The sequence below is a fragment of the Sphaeramia orbicularis genome, chromosome 1 (assembly GCF_902148855.1).
Source record: "Sphaeramia orbicularis chromosome 1, fSphaOr1.1, whole genome shotgun sequence".
In the NCBI taxonomy this organism is placed as follows: Eukaryota; Metazoa; Chordata; class Actinopteri; order Kurtiformes; family Apogonidae; genus Sphaeramia; species Sphaeramia orbicularis.
Window position 1 is genome coordinate 28365260 of NC_043957.1, and position 20969 is coordinate 28386228.

Genomic DNA, 20969 nt, shown 5'->3' on the forward strand with positions numbered 1-20969 from the left:
TAATAGTTTCATGTTCACATGATAAAAGGTGGAATGAAAACACAAAAAAAGACCAACTTGATGCTTGTGAACTTTATTAAATAAATTGTCTTGGTCCCTTCAACAACTTTTGACTGTTACAGTGACTTCTGGCATGACAAAGTGGTAAAAACTAAAACTTAGGAGGAGATGACGTAAAGAGGAGACATCTGTGAGGCATTTGTTGCAGGAAAACAAAAACTGATCAAAAAGGTGGGAGTTGACATTGTAAGGACATTGCTGTAAGAAGCTGCTTTAACATTTTCTAGCACAGATCACAAGACTGTAGGATAACCCATTGTGCAAGGAAAATGTGGAATAAACAATTTTTTTTTTTTTTTTTGGGGGGGGGGGGGGGGGGGGGGGGGGGTTACGATTAAATTCACCAAGACAGAGGTCGCAAGAAAGTGTTCCAGACCTCTCAATCATCACTAACCAATTTCAAATATGCATCAATATGCAGAAGTGCATATTTTAGACTAATACAATAGTTTCTCACTGATGTAGCCAAAGATAGAACATTAAATAAGTTGGTTGTCACTGAGGTACTCTGAGGAAGAGCTGGGGTTTGCTCAGATGCACAAAAACATTCCGTACATTCTGTCGAAGTTAAATCTAGATATATCTTGAAAGTATTTTAAGCCACAATTTATTATTCATCCAATCCAATTCCTAAATAATTCATTATTCTGAACTGCTCATTCCATAATCAAAGAGGTTTCCAGACAGTCAGTAAAGGTTGCAGGAGACACTAAGCAGTAACAGCCCTCATTAAAAACAAGCTGACGGGTATATAAGACATGTGATCGGTCAGTCGACAGGTGGGATGTACGTCAACTTTAAAGGCTTTTTGCAAAAAAGTCACAAATCAAGTCAGATGAAGAAAACTTATACTGCAAACACTGGCTAAACCTGACACTGATTAAAATGGGCTCATACCCATTTATAAACATTTGTCCCAACACAAACAGTCGCAGCCCTTTGACGGATCATGCTGAACTTCATGGGCAGCCAACTTCATCTGGTGGCATTCCAGCAGCCAGTCACGTAAACACTCGAGACGGAGGAAAACAAAAACACGATAGTAAGTAAAAACTCCTCAGCTTGAGATGTGAGTGATGGAGAGGTATGGTGGCAGTTCCTTCAGCGCCGTGGCAAATACAAGCCATTGTAAAAGCCAGGCAGGTTCCAGAGAGCCGCAGAGGGTCCTCTGTACACGCCGGTCTGTTCAGGAGGATTCCCAGAGCCCCCTGCTCCTCCACACGGCCAACCACCTCCCACCCCATCTCTGTTCTCTAAAAAAAAAACGTACTGCCATTCGCATCATCATTAAAAATCAAAACTCAGGAGTGCTCAGTGCTCCCCTTCCACTCTTAAACTCGGGCAGTGTGGACGGCGCCTCAGATGCATCACCTTTCAGCAACAAGGTTCACTCAAAAACCTTGAGCATATATGTGGCGGCTGCGTAGTTGACGCCAACTGCACAGTCCCTAAATAAAAAGACTGATCTTAGAGAATGCTCTTGTCTCGTCATCCCACACTCCTGTCTGCTCCTCCTGGGCTTACACCATGCATAAACTCATGTATGCACACCATGCATATTTCACACCACCTTCTAGTGTAAACCACATGCAAACAGACAAAACACAGCTAAAATCACATCGGCTGCTGGCTAAACACAAACAGTTCCAGCTGCCCAAGCACACACACAAGGCCAGAATGTTTCAGAGCCACCCTTTTCTCTCAGCTCTTCGAGATCTTTGCTATAAATTAAGTCTAAACTCTACAAGAATAAAAAAAAAATTCAAGAGTAGTGCTTGTTGCAACATCAGTAAAAACCTTTCCACCCATGGTTTAACTGTCCATTAGTGAAAGACACACCAGAACAGTTCATGTTTACTTCTTCAGTCATATCAGCCACAAAACATGCCATACATTAAGGACAATACCCTGCACTAAATGGAACTGAAATCTGTCCTTAGGCTGATTTACAGAGATGAAAGCCAAGAATATACCTCAAAGAGAAACTAACTCTTAACTATTAAATGAATCTTTGCCCAAAGAGACTGGAAAAATCAAACAGGCAGGTGCTTAGGACTTGCTCTGTCTGACATGTCTGGTTACCTCGAAAAACAAATCGGAAATGAGTTCAGAACAGAACAGCTTAAATTTACGACTGCATCTCCAAAAACGGATTATTTCATTTAAGTTATGATACATGAAACACAACATCTCCATTACCCTTGATTGATTTGGGCACCTACACTTCTTGGATTTAGTAAAGAAAACATTGTGACTCATTCCCCTCATTGTACTATGTTAACCAATAGTCTGATTACAGTGACAACCAACTCATTTTAGACTCTGCATTCATGATTCTCTGTAAACCAGTCGGTGTTCTCTTTCAACCAGAAAATGCATGTTCACAGAAATACAATTTAACTTCTGTCTAGATTAAATCAAATACAGGTTAGATGGATTTGGCAAATTAAACAACTGCAGAAAATCTGCAACACGAAAATTCCCAATTTGGTGAATGTCACTAGAAGAACACTGAAATAAGAAATTAGAGAAAGGTCATTGAGAGATGAAGAAAGCAACAGCCTGTTGGGATATAGAGAGGACGATGCCAGTGCTCCTATGGGCCATACCTGTGTGGTGTGTTTAATGTAGCCAGTTAACTCTTCTATTTAGAGTTACACCATGTGTGGACTTGTATGTGTTCCTAGTGAGCACATTGACTGTACATGTGAATGAATCAGAGACCTGGTGGGAATGAGAAGTTGGCAGCGAGCTTGAATCTGCTGCGGGACGCTCTTCTGTTCGGACTGTCTGAGGACAGTGGTGGTTTCGTTGTGGGGGGCTGTTTGGGGTCTTCAGAGCTCTCCACGGTGCCAGGTTGTTCAGGCAGATCAGACATGGTTTCAGCTGCAGCCTCAGCTTTGTTATATTCTGAAAGACACAAGCACAGATTGAGCTCACACCCAGAGAAAAACACACTAGGTGAAAATAGAGTGTGCTGTGCTTATTATGAGGTATTTTTGACCTTCCATTCCGCGTTAGACAGGCAGCAGTGTTGATAATTGGAGGAACAAGAAAAAAAAAAACATGCCAATGCAACTGTAAGCCATTACAGTTAACACAGTCCTTTTTAACTCCCAGCATTTTGATTAGAAACCAATTTATTTACAGAGAAATAAGTTTGCTTGTATGTAAAATACAACATTGATTCTGTTGCTCTGCATGTTTTTGTCATGCAGAAAAGCCTTCCTTTGGCACATGTGTGAACAATGGGGTGTGTCAAAGCTGTTGAGATGAATCTGACTGTGACACTGACAAGGCTAGAAACTGCCCTTACCTCTAGACAGGCTCCAACCATTCCATTTGAGTGCATGCTCCATTTTTATTGGTCCTCATATTTCAATTTGTATCAATTCATCTGCCAGTTAGAGTAACGTGAATCTGTGACTATCCAGATACCAATGCATTTATGCATTTCAGTGAATAACTGTTCTCTCTGCAGCACACGCATATTTCCCGTAATTTTCTCCACCATTAAAAACAGATAAATGTAGGTTACCTGCTTGTCAGTGCCCTTCGAAGGCAGTTCAGTGCTCCTAATGTGTGCTAATGCTGTATGTATTTGGATGGGTAAAATTCAGAGACCGCATTTCCCTATGGGATAGTAAGTGACTTAACCTTAAGTGGTAAAAACTAATGAGAGTCTGTGCAGCTGCTGTGTCAGTTTGACACAGGATCAGGGGTGAATTCAGGGGCACCTTACCAACTCTGAAGTTTCCAAACTTGTGAACAGAAAATGTGTGGCTGCGGACATATAAAATGTCACATTCAAGTATACCTTGTAAATTCAGAGATTGCAATTATCTGGTCACAAACATTTAGAGGAGGAAAGTTTATATATGGTTCTTCCTTACAGTGTTTCGTTTAAACAGATAATAGTACGTTTGAATTTTAATATCAGGAACTTTCATACTCTCTAATGACAAAGCTTGGTCAAACAAACCCTCTGATGATACACGACATTCCTCCATCAGATAAACAAATTATATATATATATATAGTGATAAATTTTGTGTTTTGTCATACTGAGGGCATCAGAGCTAACCTGGCGGTCTCTCCTCAAAGTGGATTAGGTCCGTCTGCTGGAGAACAGGGTCAGGGTGGAGCTGAGGGGATGGTAAGCAGGATGGTACAGGACCACACAGCAGGTCTACTGGGGACGTCAGGCACAACAACTCTGACTCTGCAACTACATCGGCACCTGAAGCAGTGGGACCAGCATACATTTATTACAGTTCATTCAAATTACAAGCTGGGGTCTCTGACAATGGCAGCAGGTGCAATCAACAAGAACAAGTTGTGACTGGTCCCCAAATACAGGCCAAGTTAACAATACATCTTCATGTAGTCCTGGTGCCTGCCATAATATATACCTCTCTACTATGTTCATTGAAGGAATCCGACAATGTAAGTCACACTCTTTTCAATACTTTATTAATCCAAATAAAGCTGGGCAATATGGCCAAAAATCTGATAATTTTTTCAATGTCATGGACAATTTTAATTTATTCATTTCTGGCCACATGATGTGAAGACAAAACAACATCAAAATCTAAAATAGAGAAACACCTTCACACCCATTACAAGAAGCCAGCAAATTTTGTGATTCAGATATTTCTCCACTTTTCAGATGGCAGAACCTTGATTAATCAAGTTAATTTGACATGCTACCCAGCCCTAGCTTTTTCTGCCCACTGAAACTTAAAGTATAAAGTAGATTAATTAAGATAAGATATGCCTTTATTAGTCCCACAAGGGGAAATTACCTGGTAAATTCAGAACTTAACCAGACAGAAACAAGGCAGAATTAAATAAAAATTGTCTTCAACATAAACATGGGGGCAGGCCTTTAGTAATAAAGATGCACTGGACAAGATTGGTGGATAGGCACTACTTCTTTCTAGCCATTTTACCTGACAACAGCTACTACTCACTCAAGATAAATGTGAGATTTTAATCAAAAGCACGACAAGGATTACCTTACAGGAAGAACAGGAGACATATGTGCTATTAGCAAGATGAACTCACTCTATAAAAAAACTCTTGTCACTTGTTACCTGGACTGTTGGCTCCAGAGTTAGCACTGCTAACCAGGCTGTCTCGTGGGCTTTCAGTGTTATCATCAGGGAGGGGGCTATTGGAGACTGAAGAGCTTGCCCTTGCTGCACACATGCACAAAGAGATCAGTAGCAATTTCAGGACAACTTCTGAAGAATTTCATCTTAAAACTTGATGAGTTTGAATTAACATCCTAAAGCGTAAATGTTCTGAAAATACTAAATGATGCTGATTTGATCACCTTTACCTTTCATATCGTTCTTCAAAACGATAATCCTCTTATGACTGTGCCCTTTGATCCAGACCACCTAAAAGATGTCACAACACCAAGACAATAGATTCAGAAACAAGGACATAACCTTTGATAAAACACTTATGTAAAATCTGGGGTTCTGGAACAATGAAGCAAACTTCAGATGTGTTTTGATCAAATTAAAGCATGAATATTTCACACTTCAAACATACTTAAATTCTGTTAACTCTAGCATTAAAGTTTTCAGTTTGTGACATTGCGAAAATCCTCTCAAATTCTCACCTGTGGAATGGCACTGAGGAGCTCATCAGTGCTGCTGTATCCATATGAACGTGGTTCAAGGTTGCAGCCTGTGAATTTGCTGTAAGCTCCCTGGAACTCAGTGAGGAAGATCTGGTTGTAATGGTAGGTGTGGAGCAGCGCACGGACGTTACGAGAAAACTGGTAAAGCCTGGTTAGCCGCACCCACTCCTCACTGCACACGCTAGCTGTGTTGCCCCCTGTACTGCTGTAGTCCTTTTCTTCATGGTACAGCTGTTTAAAAAACAAAACAAAACAACATTCATCCATCATTAGAGGTCCAAGAACAGTACAGAATAATGACACAGAGGATGCAGGTCAAATATATCCAACAACAGACGCAGTAATTGATTAGGAATGTCACTGGAAACGGATGGTTTTCAGGTTGCTAGTCATGCGTGGTGACTGGCTGATCAATCTAGGATGTATGGGATTCTTGGCCAGTCAAATTTACATGAGAGCAGCAGAATGTTTCACATAATGTGCAAGGCAACAGAGATGGTAATGTTGCATTCAAACGCATACTAGGAAGCTGTTTATGTGGAAACTCTTTACAATGACTGAAGAAAAGGAAAGTCACCACTATTTATTTCACTGATACTGCTGTATTTTGGTACAAAACTAGTAAACTGAGTTGCACATCATCAGCTGCTACTATAGTGGTAATATAGCACTATAGATAATGTGGGATCTGTTGCCATTTTGGGTTGTAAACAATCATTAGTACTGTTTATTGATTTGCTAGTGTTTCCAAGAGCCCAATATGATGTCCTTCAAGACATTTCTTAAAAGTATTACTGATTATCAAAATAGTTGGTGAAAGAAAGTCCTGCAGCAGTTTTAGAGAATTATTGAAGTTAGTGTTTTACAATGAACACACGTTTGAATTGCACTTAAAAAAAAAAAAATTTTTTTTACAAAAATCAGTAGTATGTTATCAATTATACCTCTCAACAGGAAAACTGAAATCAGTGAGTCAGACAACATCAGCGCATCAAACATGAGCTTCTGGTGAATTGATGAAGATGCTGTACTCACCTCCACAAGATAAGGCAGGCTCTTGAGTAACTCACTGAGGGAGAGAAACCCATATTCACATGGGTTGAGTGTGGTTCCGTGGACCGTCAGGTAGTGCTGGGTGAGCTCCTCCACCCTCAGTCCTTTGGAGACCTGATCGTCTTCCTGGGACATGAGCAGTGCCAGTAGCTGCGAGGTCAGCAATCTCAGAGACTTCCTGTTTATCAGTTGCACTTCGCGACCTTCGGATCCATCCACTACCTGGAAATGAAGAGAGTGAGGTGATTTACCCAACACAGATCTGTTAAAATTGCAGCAAAAGTTTGAGGAATATCCCTGGGAACAATGATGAGCATATATGCAATGTCAGATGATTTTAAGGTAAATAGAAATCTCTGTGATGTTACTACACAGACACAGTCATATTTTTGCCTTTTAAACAGCTATTTCAAAGAAAAGACAGGCATACACACATTTAATGTATAGTTAAGGCCTTAAATGCAACCTAAAAAAAACAGTCTAAAAATCGAACCATGGTAACGGTGCCCTTTACCTTGACAACATGGCAGAGTTTAGTTAGTAGAGCAGGTAGGGAGCTGGCATCGTAGTCCTGCAAGCGGAGTCCATAACCAAAAGTCTTGCTGTACTCTGTGAGCAGCTGGCTGACGGGAAGGCTGGAGTTTTTTTGAGCACGCAGTAGCTTGACCAGCTGAGCGGCGAGTGCCTTGACACGCTCTACTTCAGTTAGAGTCAGCACTTTCTCTTCACCACACTCCAGCACCTGACCCATGTGGGAGGCAAGGACAAGAAAACACAAACAAAATTAGATAAGGAGCGTCTAAGCACAGTAAAGTGAACAGATACAAAAATTTGTACCTGAAAACATTAAGCTGGAAAAAGGTTGATCCAATAACCTGGTTACAGCTACGCTCAATACAGAAACAGGAAGAGTCTGCCCTGAAGCACTGAATGTATACCGACAGTCAACAGAAACTTTGAGGTAGAAATGTATGCATTTTTCTACTTGTAGGGAGGTTGTAATTATTCATTGTGGATTTATTGATGACTTAGTGCTTGGGTAGTTGAGATAATGAGTTGTCATCAGAGGTTGCACTAGACATTTTTATTGTCCGTCATTTTGACGGACAGGGTCGTAAAAATTCCGTCATAACACATTATTATCCATCATTTCAAATTTTTATTTCTTAATGATGATGAGATATATTTAGTAGTATTTAATGTTCAAAAACATCTCAATGATGCAGCAACTGTAGTTGCTGCTGGCTGATAAACCAATGCGATATCACGACTCGCATAATTGTATACACCACTTTTAATTGGTGTTTTTTCTGCAGACATTATAGGCTTTCCTTGTGTATGTTCACTTAGTGTCAAATACCATACACTGAGGGTTAGGGTTCGAGTTATGTGAACCAGAGATCTTGGCACAAATTGACATGCCATCAAATAACACATGAAAGGTAGAAAATGTGTACATATAGCACACCAAGTGCCATAAGAACTGGCGTATTCCTTGCTTGTCCGTCATCCTTCACCACATCAGTCCCTCTTTTTTTCCACTGCGTTTGTCAATGCCATCACATTTAGCGGACTTTTTAAAATAACAAGGACATTCAGCTGTCTTCAGATTTTACGCTAGCAAAGTAGCGTCTAATTTTGGCTAAAGTCAGCTAAACATCGACACAAGACTTGACACCGACTGATTAATATGCACACTCACCATCAACTGGACAGGGGGTCTACTACAGGTGAAATAACGGTGGGTCATTTGACTGAAGTACCGCTGTTGTATTCAACGTAGTTGTGAACAGTGGTGCTGTTGGGTTCTATACAGGTAGGATGCTGCTATGGACTGTTTGATGCCTTGTTCAGAGACAGACAGACAGACCAGCGATCCTGCAAGCAGATTCTGTTCACAGTGTTGTGTGAAACTTTCTTTGGTAGATTACCCTCAGTATTTTAATCTGTCAAAATGATGGACAACCTTCAGAATTTTCCGTCATTTAAAAAAAAAAAAATCTGTCAATGACGGAATATTTTCGGTTAACACAACCTCTGGTTGTCATGTTGTCACGGTTCATTACACATGGGTTGGTCTCTTTGCAAAAGTGGACCAAATACACATTGAGCAATACTCAGTGGGCATCTACACAATTTGAGGATTGGTTTTGAAGGCCTATATAAAGGCCCAAAAAAGGCCACCATTGTTAGTCCAGTGAACGGCATCATGCCACGTCTATCACGTGAACAACGTATCCGGGCACTGGGTATGGTGGAGGCCGGTTTGAGCTCCAGTGATGTAGCCAGGCATATGGGCTGTTCCCGACCCACAGTCAGAAACCTGGTTGAACGCCACAACACGACAGGCTGTGTTGACGATAGACCGAGTCCAGGGCGAGAGAGAGTGACAACTCCTTACCAGGACCGCTACTGTTGTGACTTTGTGTTTGGCAGATGCCATTTTCTTTTGTTAAGTTTTTTGTTTTGAAATTATTCTTGAAAGTTTAGATTTTTGTTTCTGTATGCCAATATCCTAAACAAATGATTCATATGAAAAAATTCCAGTTTAGGGTTTCAAAATAAAAATTATGTTGAAAAATATGGTCTTAAAGTTTTCATTGACTGTGAGTGTACTATGTAATGTTGCAGACTACAAGGCTTTTAACTCAGACCATCAGGTATCACGTGTGATATTGGTCATTGAGTTTCCTATCTCTACACAACATAGAGCCCATCCTTTCATATCCGAATTACACTTTGATTACAATATCAACATACAGTAAGATCCAGAAGTATTTGGGTACAATTCCTTTTGGCACCACAGACCTGTTGGTGATGAAATCTACAAACAGCTTAAGGAGTGAATGGGCATGTTCTGCCTTTTGTACCGAGAATCAAGAATACATTCAGGAAAACATATTTAACAAATACAAAATGATCCACTGTGCCAAGAATCACAAGAATAATGGATCACATAACAGAAATGTAATATATTAATAAATAAGTTGTCAGTGTGTTATGACTTGAATATATGAATGTTTTTTTCTGTTGCCATAGAACAAGCTGTTTATGTCTACAGAGAGCAAAGATCTGGGACAATAGCCTTCATAATATATGACACTACAGCTTTTAAATGTGGCCAACTCACCATCAGTACGTCAGGGATGGCCTCAAAGAGCTCGATGAGTTTAGTGAAGCCGTAGTAGCTGAGCTTGCACTGTCGACCGAAGTGGTGGTGGTAGGTGGGGATGAACTTGCTGAAGGGCATTCTGCAGTGAGGCTGGTGACGGAGCAGATCCACCACCTCCTTCCCAAACTGCTTGGTGTGGTCGATCTCCTCTGGTGTACGTTCTGCAAGTCAAACAGGAGGAAATTACTGGAATGTTGAAAAAGTATTTATTACATTTGCATTCTCTTAATATCAAATGAAGGCAAGAAACTGAACTAGAACTTGATGTTTCTATAGTGAGTCACAGTGTCTTTTCTGAAATATCCAGTTGTTTTAGGCCTTTGTACCTCTCTTAGGAACAGAGATGATGATGTTTGATTCCTGGTGTGTAATAGTGATTGTTGTGTCAGGAATTTCAGTTAGTAGGTCCATTAGCTCACATATGCCGTAGTCGACTACCCGCCAGTCTCTGGAGAAGCACCTAAAACACAAAAAGTAAAACTGCATAAAACTGATGATCCAGTCTTTTCTCTAGCTTTATACAAATGTGGTTCTTTAAATCATAACCAAAGGAAAAATGAACCACAGACAAAGTAGAGAGCACTTTTTAAAATAAACAAAAGCATGAAAGGTAATGCAATCCTGACTAACCAGTGGTATGCCTGCATGAAGTCCTTGATTGCCACTTGTTTGCTTGCTTGAAATTTGAGGAGTTTGAGCAGGTCTTGGGTGAAACGTTTCACTTGAGCACGGTGGGTCAGAGTCAGGAGACGTTTGGTACCCATGCCCAAGATCTGAGCAGAGAAAAGAATTAACCACATATATTAGGTACCCAAAAAAACGGAAGACAAATCGAGAACCTAAAATGCACAGCCCTAATGTGTACCTGCAAAACATGTGGCACAGCCTCCAGCAGCTCCAACAGCTTTGAGTAGCCGTAGTCTGAGACACGGCACTGCTTGGCAAAGTGATGGTGGTATGAAGGTATGAACTTGCTGATGGGCATGACGCAAGAAGGCTGGCTCTTTAACAGGTCAATAATCTCTCGGCTGAACTGGATCAGCTGAGGGTTGCCCACTGGACTCTTGCAGCGTTGAATCCATGGTTCTGTATGGAAACAGAATATTTTTCTTCACAAACAAAGCTGACCAGTAAAGTATAAAATAAATAAATAAATCTGATAGTACCCCCCCATGAACTACTATGCCTACAGTACATCAACAAATAAACGACTGTGTTCCTACCAGAGTTTGGTGCTGGAGGTTTATTGTGGATCCACTTGATGACTTTGAAGCCATTCTGAGCTGTGACTACTGTGATGCTGGGAACACAAGTAATGAGGTGCTCCAGTGGAACGCCACCCTCAAGGGACTCATTTCCCAACTGCAAGGGGCTGAATTTTGCAGCATAGCAGTCTGGAAAACTAAGGAAAAAATACATCATTATTAATACCTAATGCTCTGTTTGACCTTTCCTTATTCATAAATCAAAGGGGAGGTGATACCTGAGCAGTGGAAGAGTGCCCTCGTGTGACTGCAACAGGCTGTGGACCTCAGAGGCCAAGGTGCTCAGAGACATAACAACGAATGGAATTTTGTAGGAGTCAGGGTCAAAGTCAGCCTCACTACAAACAGATTGAAAAGCCACAAGGTCAGGGATTGAACATTGGTGGGGGGTGGCAGCTGGGAAAAATAATGTGCAGAGATAATGAAGAGAGTTGGTGATAGGCTGGACTACATTCCTAGGCAAAAAAAATAAAAAATAAAATAAAATAACCTATTCTCATCATATTTTGTGCAATTACCATATTTTGTTAATTAAAGGAAAAGCATGTTTTACATTTTTGTGTAGTGATTTTTTTGGGAGAAAATTTTAAAAGTAAAATACTTGCATTAATAACTTTTCTTAATAGCCTACTGTTCAGATAAATCTAATTTAAGATTAGTCATTAGACTAGATTAGATTAGAAGCACATGAATGCACAAAAAAGGGAACAAAACGATGAAATTGGCACAAGAAAATAAAACCAGGCTGAGGAAGTATTCTGAATAAATACAGCAAATATATGACAAAATCTATGATATGTCTCACATGTTTAGAAAGTTTATCAAGACAATGCCAAGAAAATATGATACTTCCATAAGTACCTTCACTTATACTTCTCTTCGTGTCACGTCTAACTATGCCATAGTTAATTTGATTTTTATTTACCTTAAGTTAGTTTCACATTAAGCCTACATAAATCAAAAAATGCCATTCAGTTACTGTTTTTCCATTCAGCAAGACAGTAACTGTACAAAATAAGAGGTTGCCTATTTTTTTATTGCCCAGCAGTGTAGACAAGCCTAGTAATTCTTAATAAATAACTTATTTTCATAAAACGTATCAATGAGCTCATTATATATATTATGTGCAAATTTATGAGGAAGAGAGGATAACCTGAAGTCCTGCTGTGTGTAGTGTTGTCTGCAGACAGGTTCATGGTATTCTAGCTCCTCGAACACCACAGGACTGCCGCTAGTTGAGGAGCCCTCCTGAGACTGAGATGATCCTAATGGGCTCTGACGGATTTGGCTGCTGGGTAAAAGGCACACAAGGCGCGAGCCTCCCTGCTCTCGTATGGTCACCACCTCTGGCAGCCTCTGCAGATCCCCAACCACAAGCTTCCGAGAATATCTTAAGGAAGAACAACATAAAAGCATGTAGTATAGAAGATACTGACAAAATATTTCTGGGTAGGTCAGTTGATGTTTAGAAATCATATGAAAAATAGCTTACTTCTTCTCATAGATCTCTGTGAACTTGAACAGGGGAAGGCAGTTGGCAGGTGCGTCCTGAAGAATGCAGATTATCTCTGTGCTGTATAATGAAAAATGACTAAAGTTTACCACAGTAGTCTAAAACTATTTTTTTTTATAAAAACTGAGGTCATAATTGAAACCACAGCACCATTTAATTCTACCAAAATATACCTGAGCATGGCAAGGGATTTGCTGTTACCACCAGGGACCAGAGAAACCTGAATGCGCTTCCCTCCAATCTTATAACGGTGCAAGCCACTGACGACGCTGATAGCCTGCTGCAAAGACGACATCTGAACTGTGGCTTTCAGCTGGTAGTCAGTGTGGGGGCTAAGCTCTACAGCTTTCACCTAAAGGCAACCGGCATGGAATAGTTTTGAGATCAATTTAGGTTTTAATCCAGCTGGAAGGATAATCATTTAGCATAAGTGACTTTGCTCTTGTTAATTCAACTGTATAAAATCCGCACAGTTTATTTGATCTATACAATTTAAGTAACACTAACCCTTCCATATCTGGAGAAGGTGTCATGTAGAGTCTGCTGGAGATCCTTGCGGGACATTCTGTAGTCCAGGTTGGCCACCTGGACCTCACCCCCCTCTGAGAAAGACTCAGAAGGTCCTTCAGGACAGGGACTACGGGGGGGAGCAAGCAAGGGTGAAGAGCGACTGGACAGACAAGGGGATGCACTCCTTAGGTTTAAAGAAAAGAGAAAGAACAGGATAAGACTGCTGATCAAGACAACAATGGTACATATACAATAAGAATTTTAAAAATTCAGGTGTGAACTTAGCAGTGAGCCAATTTCTTCATACATTAATAAATTAACTGTGTCTGCCACATAACAGTAGTGGCTCACACTGTATGAAATTTGTTCCATGCTTTCCCCGTCTCACTGTCAAAAGCCAAAATAGCCTCAAAAGATTTACTGAAACAAAAAATGTCACCTTGAAGACCATGATCCCTGAGACAGGACAAGGGGACTGAAGCTCCTGTGCAGGTTCAACTTGCTGAAGGCAGAGGGTGTGCTAATCTGGAACTCCCCCAGGCTCTCCTCTCCTTGTTCAGCAGGGGATTCCATCACACTTCGAGGATTGGAGCCGTCTCTTCTGCATACAAAAATAATGTGTAAATTTAGATTATAAAAATGATTGCTTTTGGCAGCATTGCAAGATTAATTTCACTTTAATAGTTGAAAATTACTTGTTGTTCTAGCATGGCACTTGTACAAACATGTTTGGTTTGGTTGTAACCTTCCCAAACCAACAGTTCTCTGAAATTCCTGAATCAAAGCTATAGGAGCAGTAAATAAAAATCAGGGTGGGTGGGGTGACACTTTTCACTTTCTTTCTACGTGTCTCTTCTCTCAGTCCACATCAAAATATTAAATACAAGTAACCTCACATCATTTACGTTCTCATTGATTCATGAAAAACAAGAGGCTTCTTCAGAATGGAGCAGTAGAGTCACCTGATCAGTCACATTTAACCCCCTAAATGCACCGGAATACATCTGTGATTGGATACAATTGATTTTCTACCGCTGGAAAACAGCAGCAAGTAGTAGGTGTCTGATGCCCTCTAAGACCAGTTGAATTGCAATAAGCTGCAAAATAGTTGTGGAACTTTAGGGGCTTTTGCCCAATAAGGAAAAAAAACACCTATTAAGCACTGCATCTTTAAGAACCAGGAACTGAGGAAATGAACTCCAAACTCATTTAATTCTACTGAGCCCCTTCTTTTGGCATACCTCCGTCTGTACATGCATTCTCCAGAGAGACCAGGCTTAGACAGTTGCTCCAGAGTTCCTGTCTCATCATTGCTGTGGGGGGAAGAAGAAGCAGCGCGCCCTTTCTCCAGATGGTGAAAGCCCATTTTAGGCTTGGTCTCTACACTACCCACCTCCTGTATCAGACAGAGGGAGTGGATCTTAGACAATAACGGATGAGAAATTATGTGTTTGTGTCCATGCATGTGTTGTGTATAGTGGGAGGATGAAGATAATAGTTAAATTTGTTAGTGTACATGAAGAGGTTATGATATGGCATGAAATGCTTATGTTTAAGTTGGGACAGGCATCTAAAAAAAACAAGTACATGCAAAAGAAAAATGCATAAAACTCAATTTGATTGACCTATAATGAAATATTATAGGCAAATTAAATCATTTGGAAAGACATTATTATAATAATTTTATATTCATGCATTTTAATCATTACACTCCAGTGTCAGTTTGTTTGATTATAATCAAACAGAAAAAGTCACTCCAGACCAATTTCAGCCAGCAGAGGTCAGTTTTCTCATGGTTATGAAATGCATGAGAAATAAATGGATGCAGTCTGACTCCTGGGTCAAGGTGAAGCTGTGTCAATATTGACATAGACAAACAGATGAGGCAAACATTAAGAGATTAAATGCTGCGTTCTACTCCATGCAATGGCTTGAATGACCAAGCAACATGCTAGAAAATAAGACGCAGACACACACAAAGCACTATGAACAACTTACATGCTAGCACAGCCAAAAGCTTAGCAAGCTGTTAGTCAATGTAGCAATTAGCAAGACACTGGGGATGAAAAGAAGCTACAGTGATTTACATAGCAGCCCAGACAAGGACAGAGCGCAATGAAGGTTAAGGGGAAGCAGGCACTGGCGAGTCTGCTGACCTGATGGGGTTTGAATGGAGCACCACCGGGAGGCCCACTGCACCCTCTCCTGGGGCTGTAGGGCCTTTCTGACACTGGGCGGGTTGCTCGCCGTGGCCTCCTGGGTGACCTGGGCTTCTCCAGGGGCAGAAAAGAGAAGGAGGAAATGCATGGGGGTGGGACGAACAATGTCTCCTGGATTTGAAAGGGCTGGGGCAGAGTCTGAAGCAAATGACGGGGCTGAGACTGAAGCTCAGGCTCAGGACTTGCATCGTCTCTGGGCCGTGGGGAGAAGGAGAGGCTGATGCGGCGGCCAAACACATCCTCATTTTCCATTCGCTTTCGGGCACGGGCAGCTGCCTCAGGGCTGCCAAAACGGAGGACTGCTGTGCCCTGGGACATGCCCAACACCTTGCCACCACAGTTGTCTGACAGACGACGGAGCCTGAGCTTCACAGCGTTGCGCAGACTCTTGTCACAGTTGACAGGGAGGTTGTGCACATAGAGGAGGTTGAAACTGGGCTGAGGGAGGGGAGGAGGAACAAACAGCGTGCCTGTCTGGGTTTGTATAATTTACACTTAAGAAAATGAATGCAGTTGTCTTCCCTTTAGAGCAAAAAAGAAAGGAGAATGGCTGTAGAGTGGTATAAATTAGGAAAAATTGCAATGATTTCTAAAAGAATGTTGGGTAAATAAAAGATGCCTCATTTTCTGCCCACTTGGTTGCTCTTCTCGTTTAAGCCAGCAGCCCATCTGCTTTGAAGAAAATTAAACACTATTTTCAAGGTAAGAACTTATGAGGCCTACCTGTGCTTTGACAAGCATTCGTGGTGGCAGATCAGCTGTGATCTCCTGGAAGGCCACATGGTGGTGGGCATGCTGCAGTAGAGCTGGTGATGTATGATTGCCATGGACAAGGATAACCTGGAAACCATGGCGATGACGCAGGTCACTCAGCTCACTTGCAAAATTTACATCCGCTATTAACAGTGGGAGATGAAAAAAGACAACACAGATCAAGCCTCATTTCAGACTTAACTACATTGTAGTTGATTAATGGGATTCTTACTTACAGGATACTAATACAACAGTTGCAGGTGCAGTATGGGTCTCAGCAAAGCGTCGCAGGCTTTGGCGAAGTTTGTCATCTGCTGCATTCTTGGCTGTGGCATTAATATGTGCAACAGTAACCTAGAAGATTAAATAATGTCAAAATGAATGCTAACTTTTTCTTCCGCTACACTTTCTACTTTTATCAAATAATTTAACAGAGTTTAATACAAGATCCCCACTAGATGAGTAGATGTGTTTCACAACAAAGCCACTATAAGCTAAATTTAAAATAAATAAGTCATATTCAAATGCAATATATATTTAATTTGTCACTACCAGTTGCATATCCATATGAAAACTTAAAATTCACCTCAAATTACATAAACACAATAACACTTGACACTGTTGTTACCTGGCAGTTGTTCAGCTCTTGGATGACAGCTTTACTCTCTTTACTGATGTCACACACACAAATGAATTCTGCCTCACGGTGACCCTGAAAGAATCGGTTCCGGATACGCTGGACAACAGCTACAGCAGAGCGTCCACTAGGCACACTGCAGTTCTCAATATCCCAGAAAACCCCCACTGGAGGGATGTTTTCTGAACCACCACTTTCAGGAGAACCTGCCCACAATTAAAACAGAGGTTTGAAACACAATGAAACACACAGTTCTCAGACATGCACGTAGTGTGAGTGTATGTGTGTATATATTAATTAATTATATATTGTCTGCATATGCGTTCACCACTAACCATACTTCTGGCCAGTCTTGCCAAGGTTTGTTGATGGCATGTGCACCATACCATCAGCAGAGGTACCGCATCCGTTACAAATAGGTATGGGGATAGGAGCAGTCTGAGGAACAGGAACGTTGGGCCACACCTTGTCTGACTCTGACACTACACCATTCATGGGCTAAAATACAAAGAAAATTCATATAACTTTCAAAGAGAACAGAAATGAAACTTAAAAGGCAGTACTATGACAGACACAAAACAGCTGTTTTAAACCCCATCTTATTAGAAGACAGTCACCCAAGCACACAAAGTTACCTCAGTGATCTTCAAGGCACACAAATAGAACAAAGTGGAAAAAAAAAAAACCTCTACCAACCTTTAACAAGCACTCCTGGCAGTAGTGTGCCCCCTTCACACAAACCGTGCGATCTACATTGAGGTGCATAGGATTAGTGCAGAAGTGTGATGAAGTGCTTGTGGTGGTGATGGTGGTAGTGGTTGCAGCATGATCACCCAGTGCTGAGCTTCTCTGAGATCTCCTGGTTGAGGGACTGCAGTCCACTCCACAGGTGTAGCAGCCAGAAGAGAGCAAGCAAGAGCCATGCAATGGAGCAGATAAAGAGGGAAGAGATGGAAGAGAGGAGGCCAAAGGGGCTGATGGGGGAAACCGCCTAGACTGACTGCAAGGAAGAGGTAGAGCTGGGTAGGTGTGCAGTAGTCCTGAGCAGCAGGGGATGCAGGGATGCGATGAAACAGGCTGTGAGGTGGCAACAGAGGAGGGCAGCTGGGGTTTGTAACCAGTCCCACTAACGTAGCTTAGATTATGTTTATACTGAATGGATGAAGCTACAGAACAAGATCCTGACCTGCAAATATTACTACTACTGTTGCTGCTTCTGGGAATTTCCAGAGAGCCTGGGGCCATATAAAGTGAGACAACACCAGTAATGTTGCTACTGCTACTAACTACACCTCCACCACCTAAGAGCCCATAGCCCTCTGTGCCGCAGTAGTCACAATGAGTACAGATGCTTACACTGGGGCTAGCCCCCTCTTGCTGCTGTGGTGGTGGTGGTGGTGGTGACTGTTGATGGGAATCTTGTGTAAGCTGAGGAGAAGGCAAGCAGGGAGGAGGCAGAGGGAGAGGGGCCAGAGGGAAGTGCTGGGATGATTGGGAGGAAGAACTATGATGCAGAGGAGGAAGAGGAGGAGGAGGAGGAGGGACATCTTTTAAGTCCAATACAGCCTTGCTGTTGTCCATGTAACCGTTCTGAAACAGAAAAATAGATTAACAATATATTATCAATTTAAATCTACAAAGCTGTAACACAAAAATAAACTGATGTTAAATACATGAAACAGGTGTATTATTTGTAGATTTCAACATGGAGGAAACAATCGCACTGAGCATCAAGTGCTGTATAATCAAATAATTAATAAATAGAAAATTTTGCACTTTTAAGTTTCAGATTTTATGTTGAAATACACCTTTCTAATGTCTGTGTAGGTTCTCATTTGCCCTGGTCATAATTGGACTGGTTTAGCTCTTTTGAAAAGGTTTCATCTCTCATCCAACCGAAGAAGTCTCTTGGATGAGAGACTAAACATTTTCCAAAGACATAAACCAGTCCAGTTGAACTGAGAAGAACCACTAAAAAGAACACCTTTCTGATGGTTTGTTGTAGTGTTAGAATTTAAAAAAAAAAAAAAGATAACTACTGTACATACTGCTGTAAGCCCATTATTCTGGCTTCAACATGACAGATAATCAATCTCCTGACTTCAACCACCAAATCTACTCATTATTAAAGCAGGTTTCTCACCATTGATAACAAAAAGCAAGGGCAAAAAAAAAAGCCAAAAATACTAACAGTTGGTGGAAAATACATTAGCAGAGAGACACCAGTGTCTTACTGATGTTCACTCTGTCTTGAATCAGTCCTGTATTTTCCACTTAAATGTCACTTGATTTAGACTGTGTTTATCACTGTATTATTGTTATGCTTATCTAAAAAGCCTCAATGTCGTCTGGTACACCAAGTATATCAGCATTATGTCACTGTGCCAGCGAATTTATTGCAGCAAATTGACCTGGTTTGACAACGAGATGCAGCTGACGTTCAAAGATTGCTAATTGCCTGCACTTTTGTTACTATAAATCATTGCTTTTCTGTCAAAGAAAACAGTTATACACTCACAGGCCTCTCAAGGACTAAGCAGCCCCAAAAATGGATTGATGGATGACTAACTGGCCATGGTGAGAGTAACTTTGACGTTTTACTTTCCCCAAAAGTCAGTATTTCAGTACTGTGTAGAGGTTTGGCTAAAAATCAATAAATCAGTCCACTTGTAACAAATACCTACTTGTTTATCTGTACGAGTAGAGGCAGTTGTATCTTTGGTGGAGAAGCAATCTTTGAGTTTCCATAGCAGGGTTGAAGCTTCTGTTTTGGTGGGACCAAGCCATGGAAAGGGTCTAGGGCTGCATATGGATCTCTCCTTTCCCAGTCCTTCCATCATATAACCCAGAAAGGTATTTCACCATACTTTCATCTCTCTTCTCTCTCATGCTTTCCTTTGAAATAAAAACGAAACACACAACAGTTTATACGCTAGCGTTACATCATCCCGTTAACAAACCCATGAGCACTTTCTTCGATTTACCTCAACACAAAGCACTAAAACGACTTTGGGCAAAGTCCTTATAAGTCTAGTGATAGTACATGTGAATAATTAGAGCTTTATAAATCAACCAGTTGGGGTTATCTTATCTATGCCTTACTAATTTCGCAAGTTAGTACCGAATCGAACGATCAAATATTTACGTTACACAAGCAAATCACATGGCTCGATGGGCGTTTCATTAGCTGTGGAACATTATTTTCTCTCCCTGTAGTACGAAGGCTACAAATCACTACTTCCGACCACACTACCTAATGTTAGCTCGCTAGCTTGTCGGCTACCTGAGCTAATTTAACGTAAACAGTTGTTCCACTGGATAAGCTGACAGCAGTAGTTAGCTTGTTTAACTGAATTTAAGCTACAAACTTCCTCTTCAAAATTAAATAAACATTATTTGGTGACAGCATGCTACTACAAAACTGTTGGTTATTTCGCTACCTGGTAAATGCTCGTATTTCACATCTTCCTCACAGGACCATTCCCCTCTAGTCTCCCTAGAAACACGGATCTTTTTGTAACGTACTTTCTGCCAGAAAGGACGCACAGCTGTCGCAAATCTCCTACACAATTGTTATTTTTTCTACGTAAGCACTTAGATGGATTGTTCCGTAATAATAATAATAATAATAATAATAATAATAATAATAATAATAATAATAATATATTTGTATTATCTGTCTTTATATTTTTATTGTTAATGGCTATTCCTTAAAATATCTATCTATCTATCTATCTATCTATCTATCTATCTATCTATCTATCTATCTATCTATCTATCTATCTATCTATCTATCTATCTATCTATCTATCTATCTATCTATCTGTCTGTCTGTCTGTCTGTCTGTCTGTCTGTCTGTCTGTCTGTCTGTCTGTCTGTCTGTCTGTCTGTCTGTCTGTCTGTCTGTCTGTCTGATTATAGGCCGTTATGTAGATTGTAACTTTTTTTTTTTTTTTCAATCTGCCTGTTATGCTGCCTCTTAGCCAGGTCATCATTTGAGAAGTGGCTCTCAATTGATCTACCTGGTTATATAAATAATAATAATAATAATAATAATAATAATAATATATTTGTATTATTTGTCTTTATATTTTTATTGTTAATGGCTATTCCTTAAAATATCTATCTATCTAT

General features: G+C 40.7%; 1 protein-coding gene across 6 annotated transcripts; it reads right to left on the minus strand.

The window, feature by feature from the left end:
* Nucleotides 1–57: 57 nt before the first annotated feature.
* Nucleotides 58–20367, minus strand: marf1 (meiosis regulator and mRNA stability factor 1). 6 transcript variants are annotated; one of them, XM_030134277.1, is made up of 27 exons: nucleotides 20276–20367; nucleotides 19520–19730; nucleotides 17532–18425; nucleotides 17171–17333; nucleotides 16827–17041; nucleotides 16435–16552; nucleotides 16169–16341; nucleotides 15383–15883; nucleotides 14468–14622; nucleotides 13666–13827; nucleotides 13224–13410; nucleotides 12890–13068; nucleotides 12696–12776; nucleotides 12357–12593; nucleotides 11422–11541; nucleotides 11162–11340; nucleotides 10804–11024; nucleotides 10569–10711; nucleotides 10265–10398; nucleotides 9897–10099; nucleotides 7281–7508; nucleotides 6749–6988; nucleotides 5693–5944; nucleotides 5405–5465; nucleotides 5157–5261; nucleotides 4146–4300; nucleotides 58–2994 (listed from the first exon to the last, which is right to left on the minus strand). In XM_030134277.1, the coding sequence occupies exons 2-27, from the start codon at nucleotides 19673–19675 to the stop codon at nucleotides 2683–2685; spliced, it is 5574 nt and encodes a 1857-aa protein (XP_029990137.1). In that variant the 5' UTR covers nucleotides 19676–19730; nucleotides 20276–20367; the 3' UTR covers nucleotides 58–2682. The 6 variants fall into 6 exon arrangements, with proteins under 6 accessions (XP_029990137.1, XP_029990166.1, XP_029990143.1 ...); XM_030134306.1 differs by having other exon boundaries at nucleotides 58–2970; nucleotides 4145–4300; XM_030134283.1 differs by having other exon boundaries at nucleotides 58–2977; nucleotides 5399–5465.
* Nucleotides 20368–20969: the final 602 nt, after the last annotated feature.

What these genes read in the sequence shown, in the direction of transcription:
- marf1 (XM_030134277.1), bottom strand. Translation starts at nt 19,675, where the DNA reads ATGATGGAAGGACTGGGAAAGGAGAGATCCATATGCAGCCCTAGACCC. An exon ending in CTACTCGTACAGATAAACAA is followed by an intron (nt 18,426 to 19,519) that starts GTAGGTATTTGT and finishes TTTCTGTTTCAG; the next exon opens with AACGGTTACATGGACAACAG. An exon ending in GCCAGGAGTGCTTGTTAAAG is followed by an intron (nt 17,334 to 17,531) that starts GTTGGTAGAGGT and finishes TTTGTATTTTAG; the next exon opens with CCCATGAATGGTGTAGTGTC.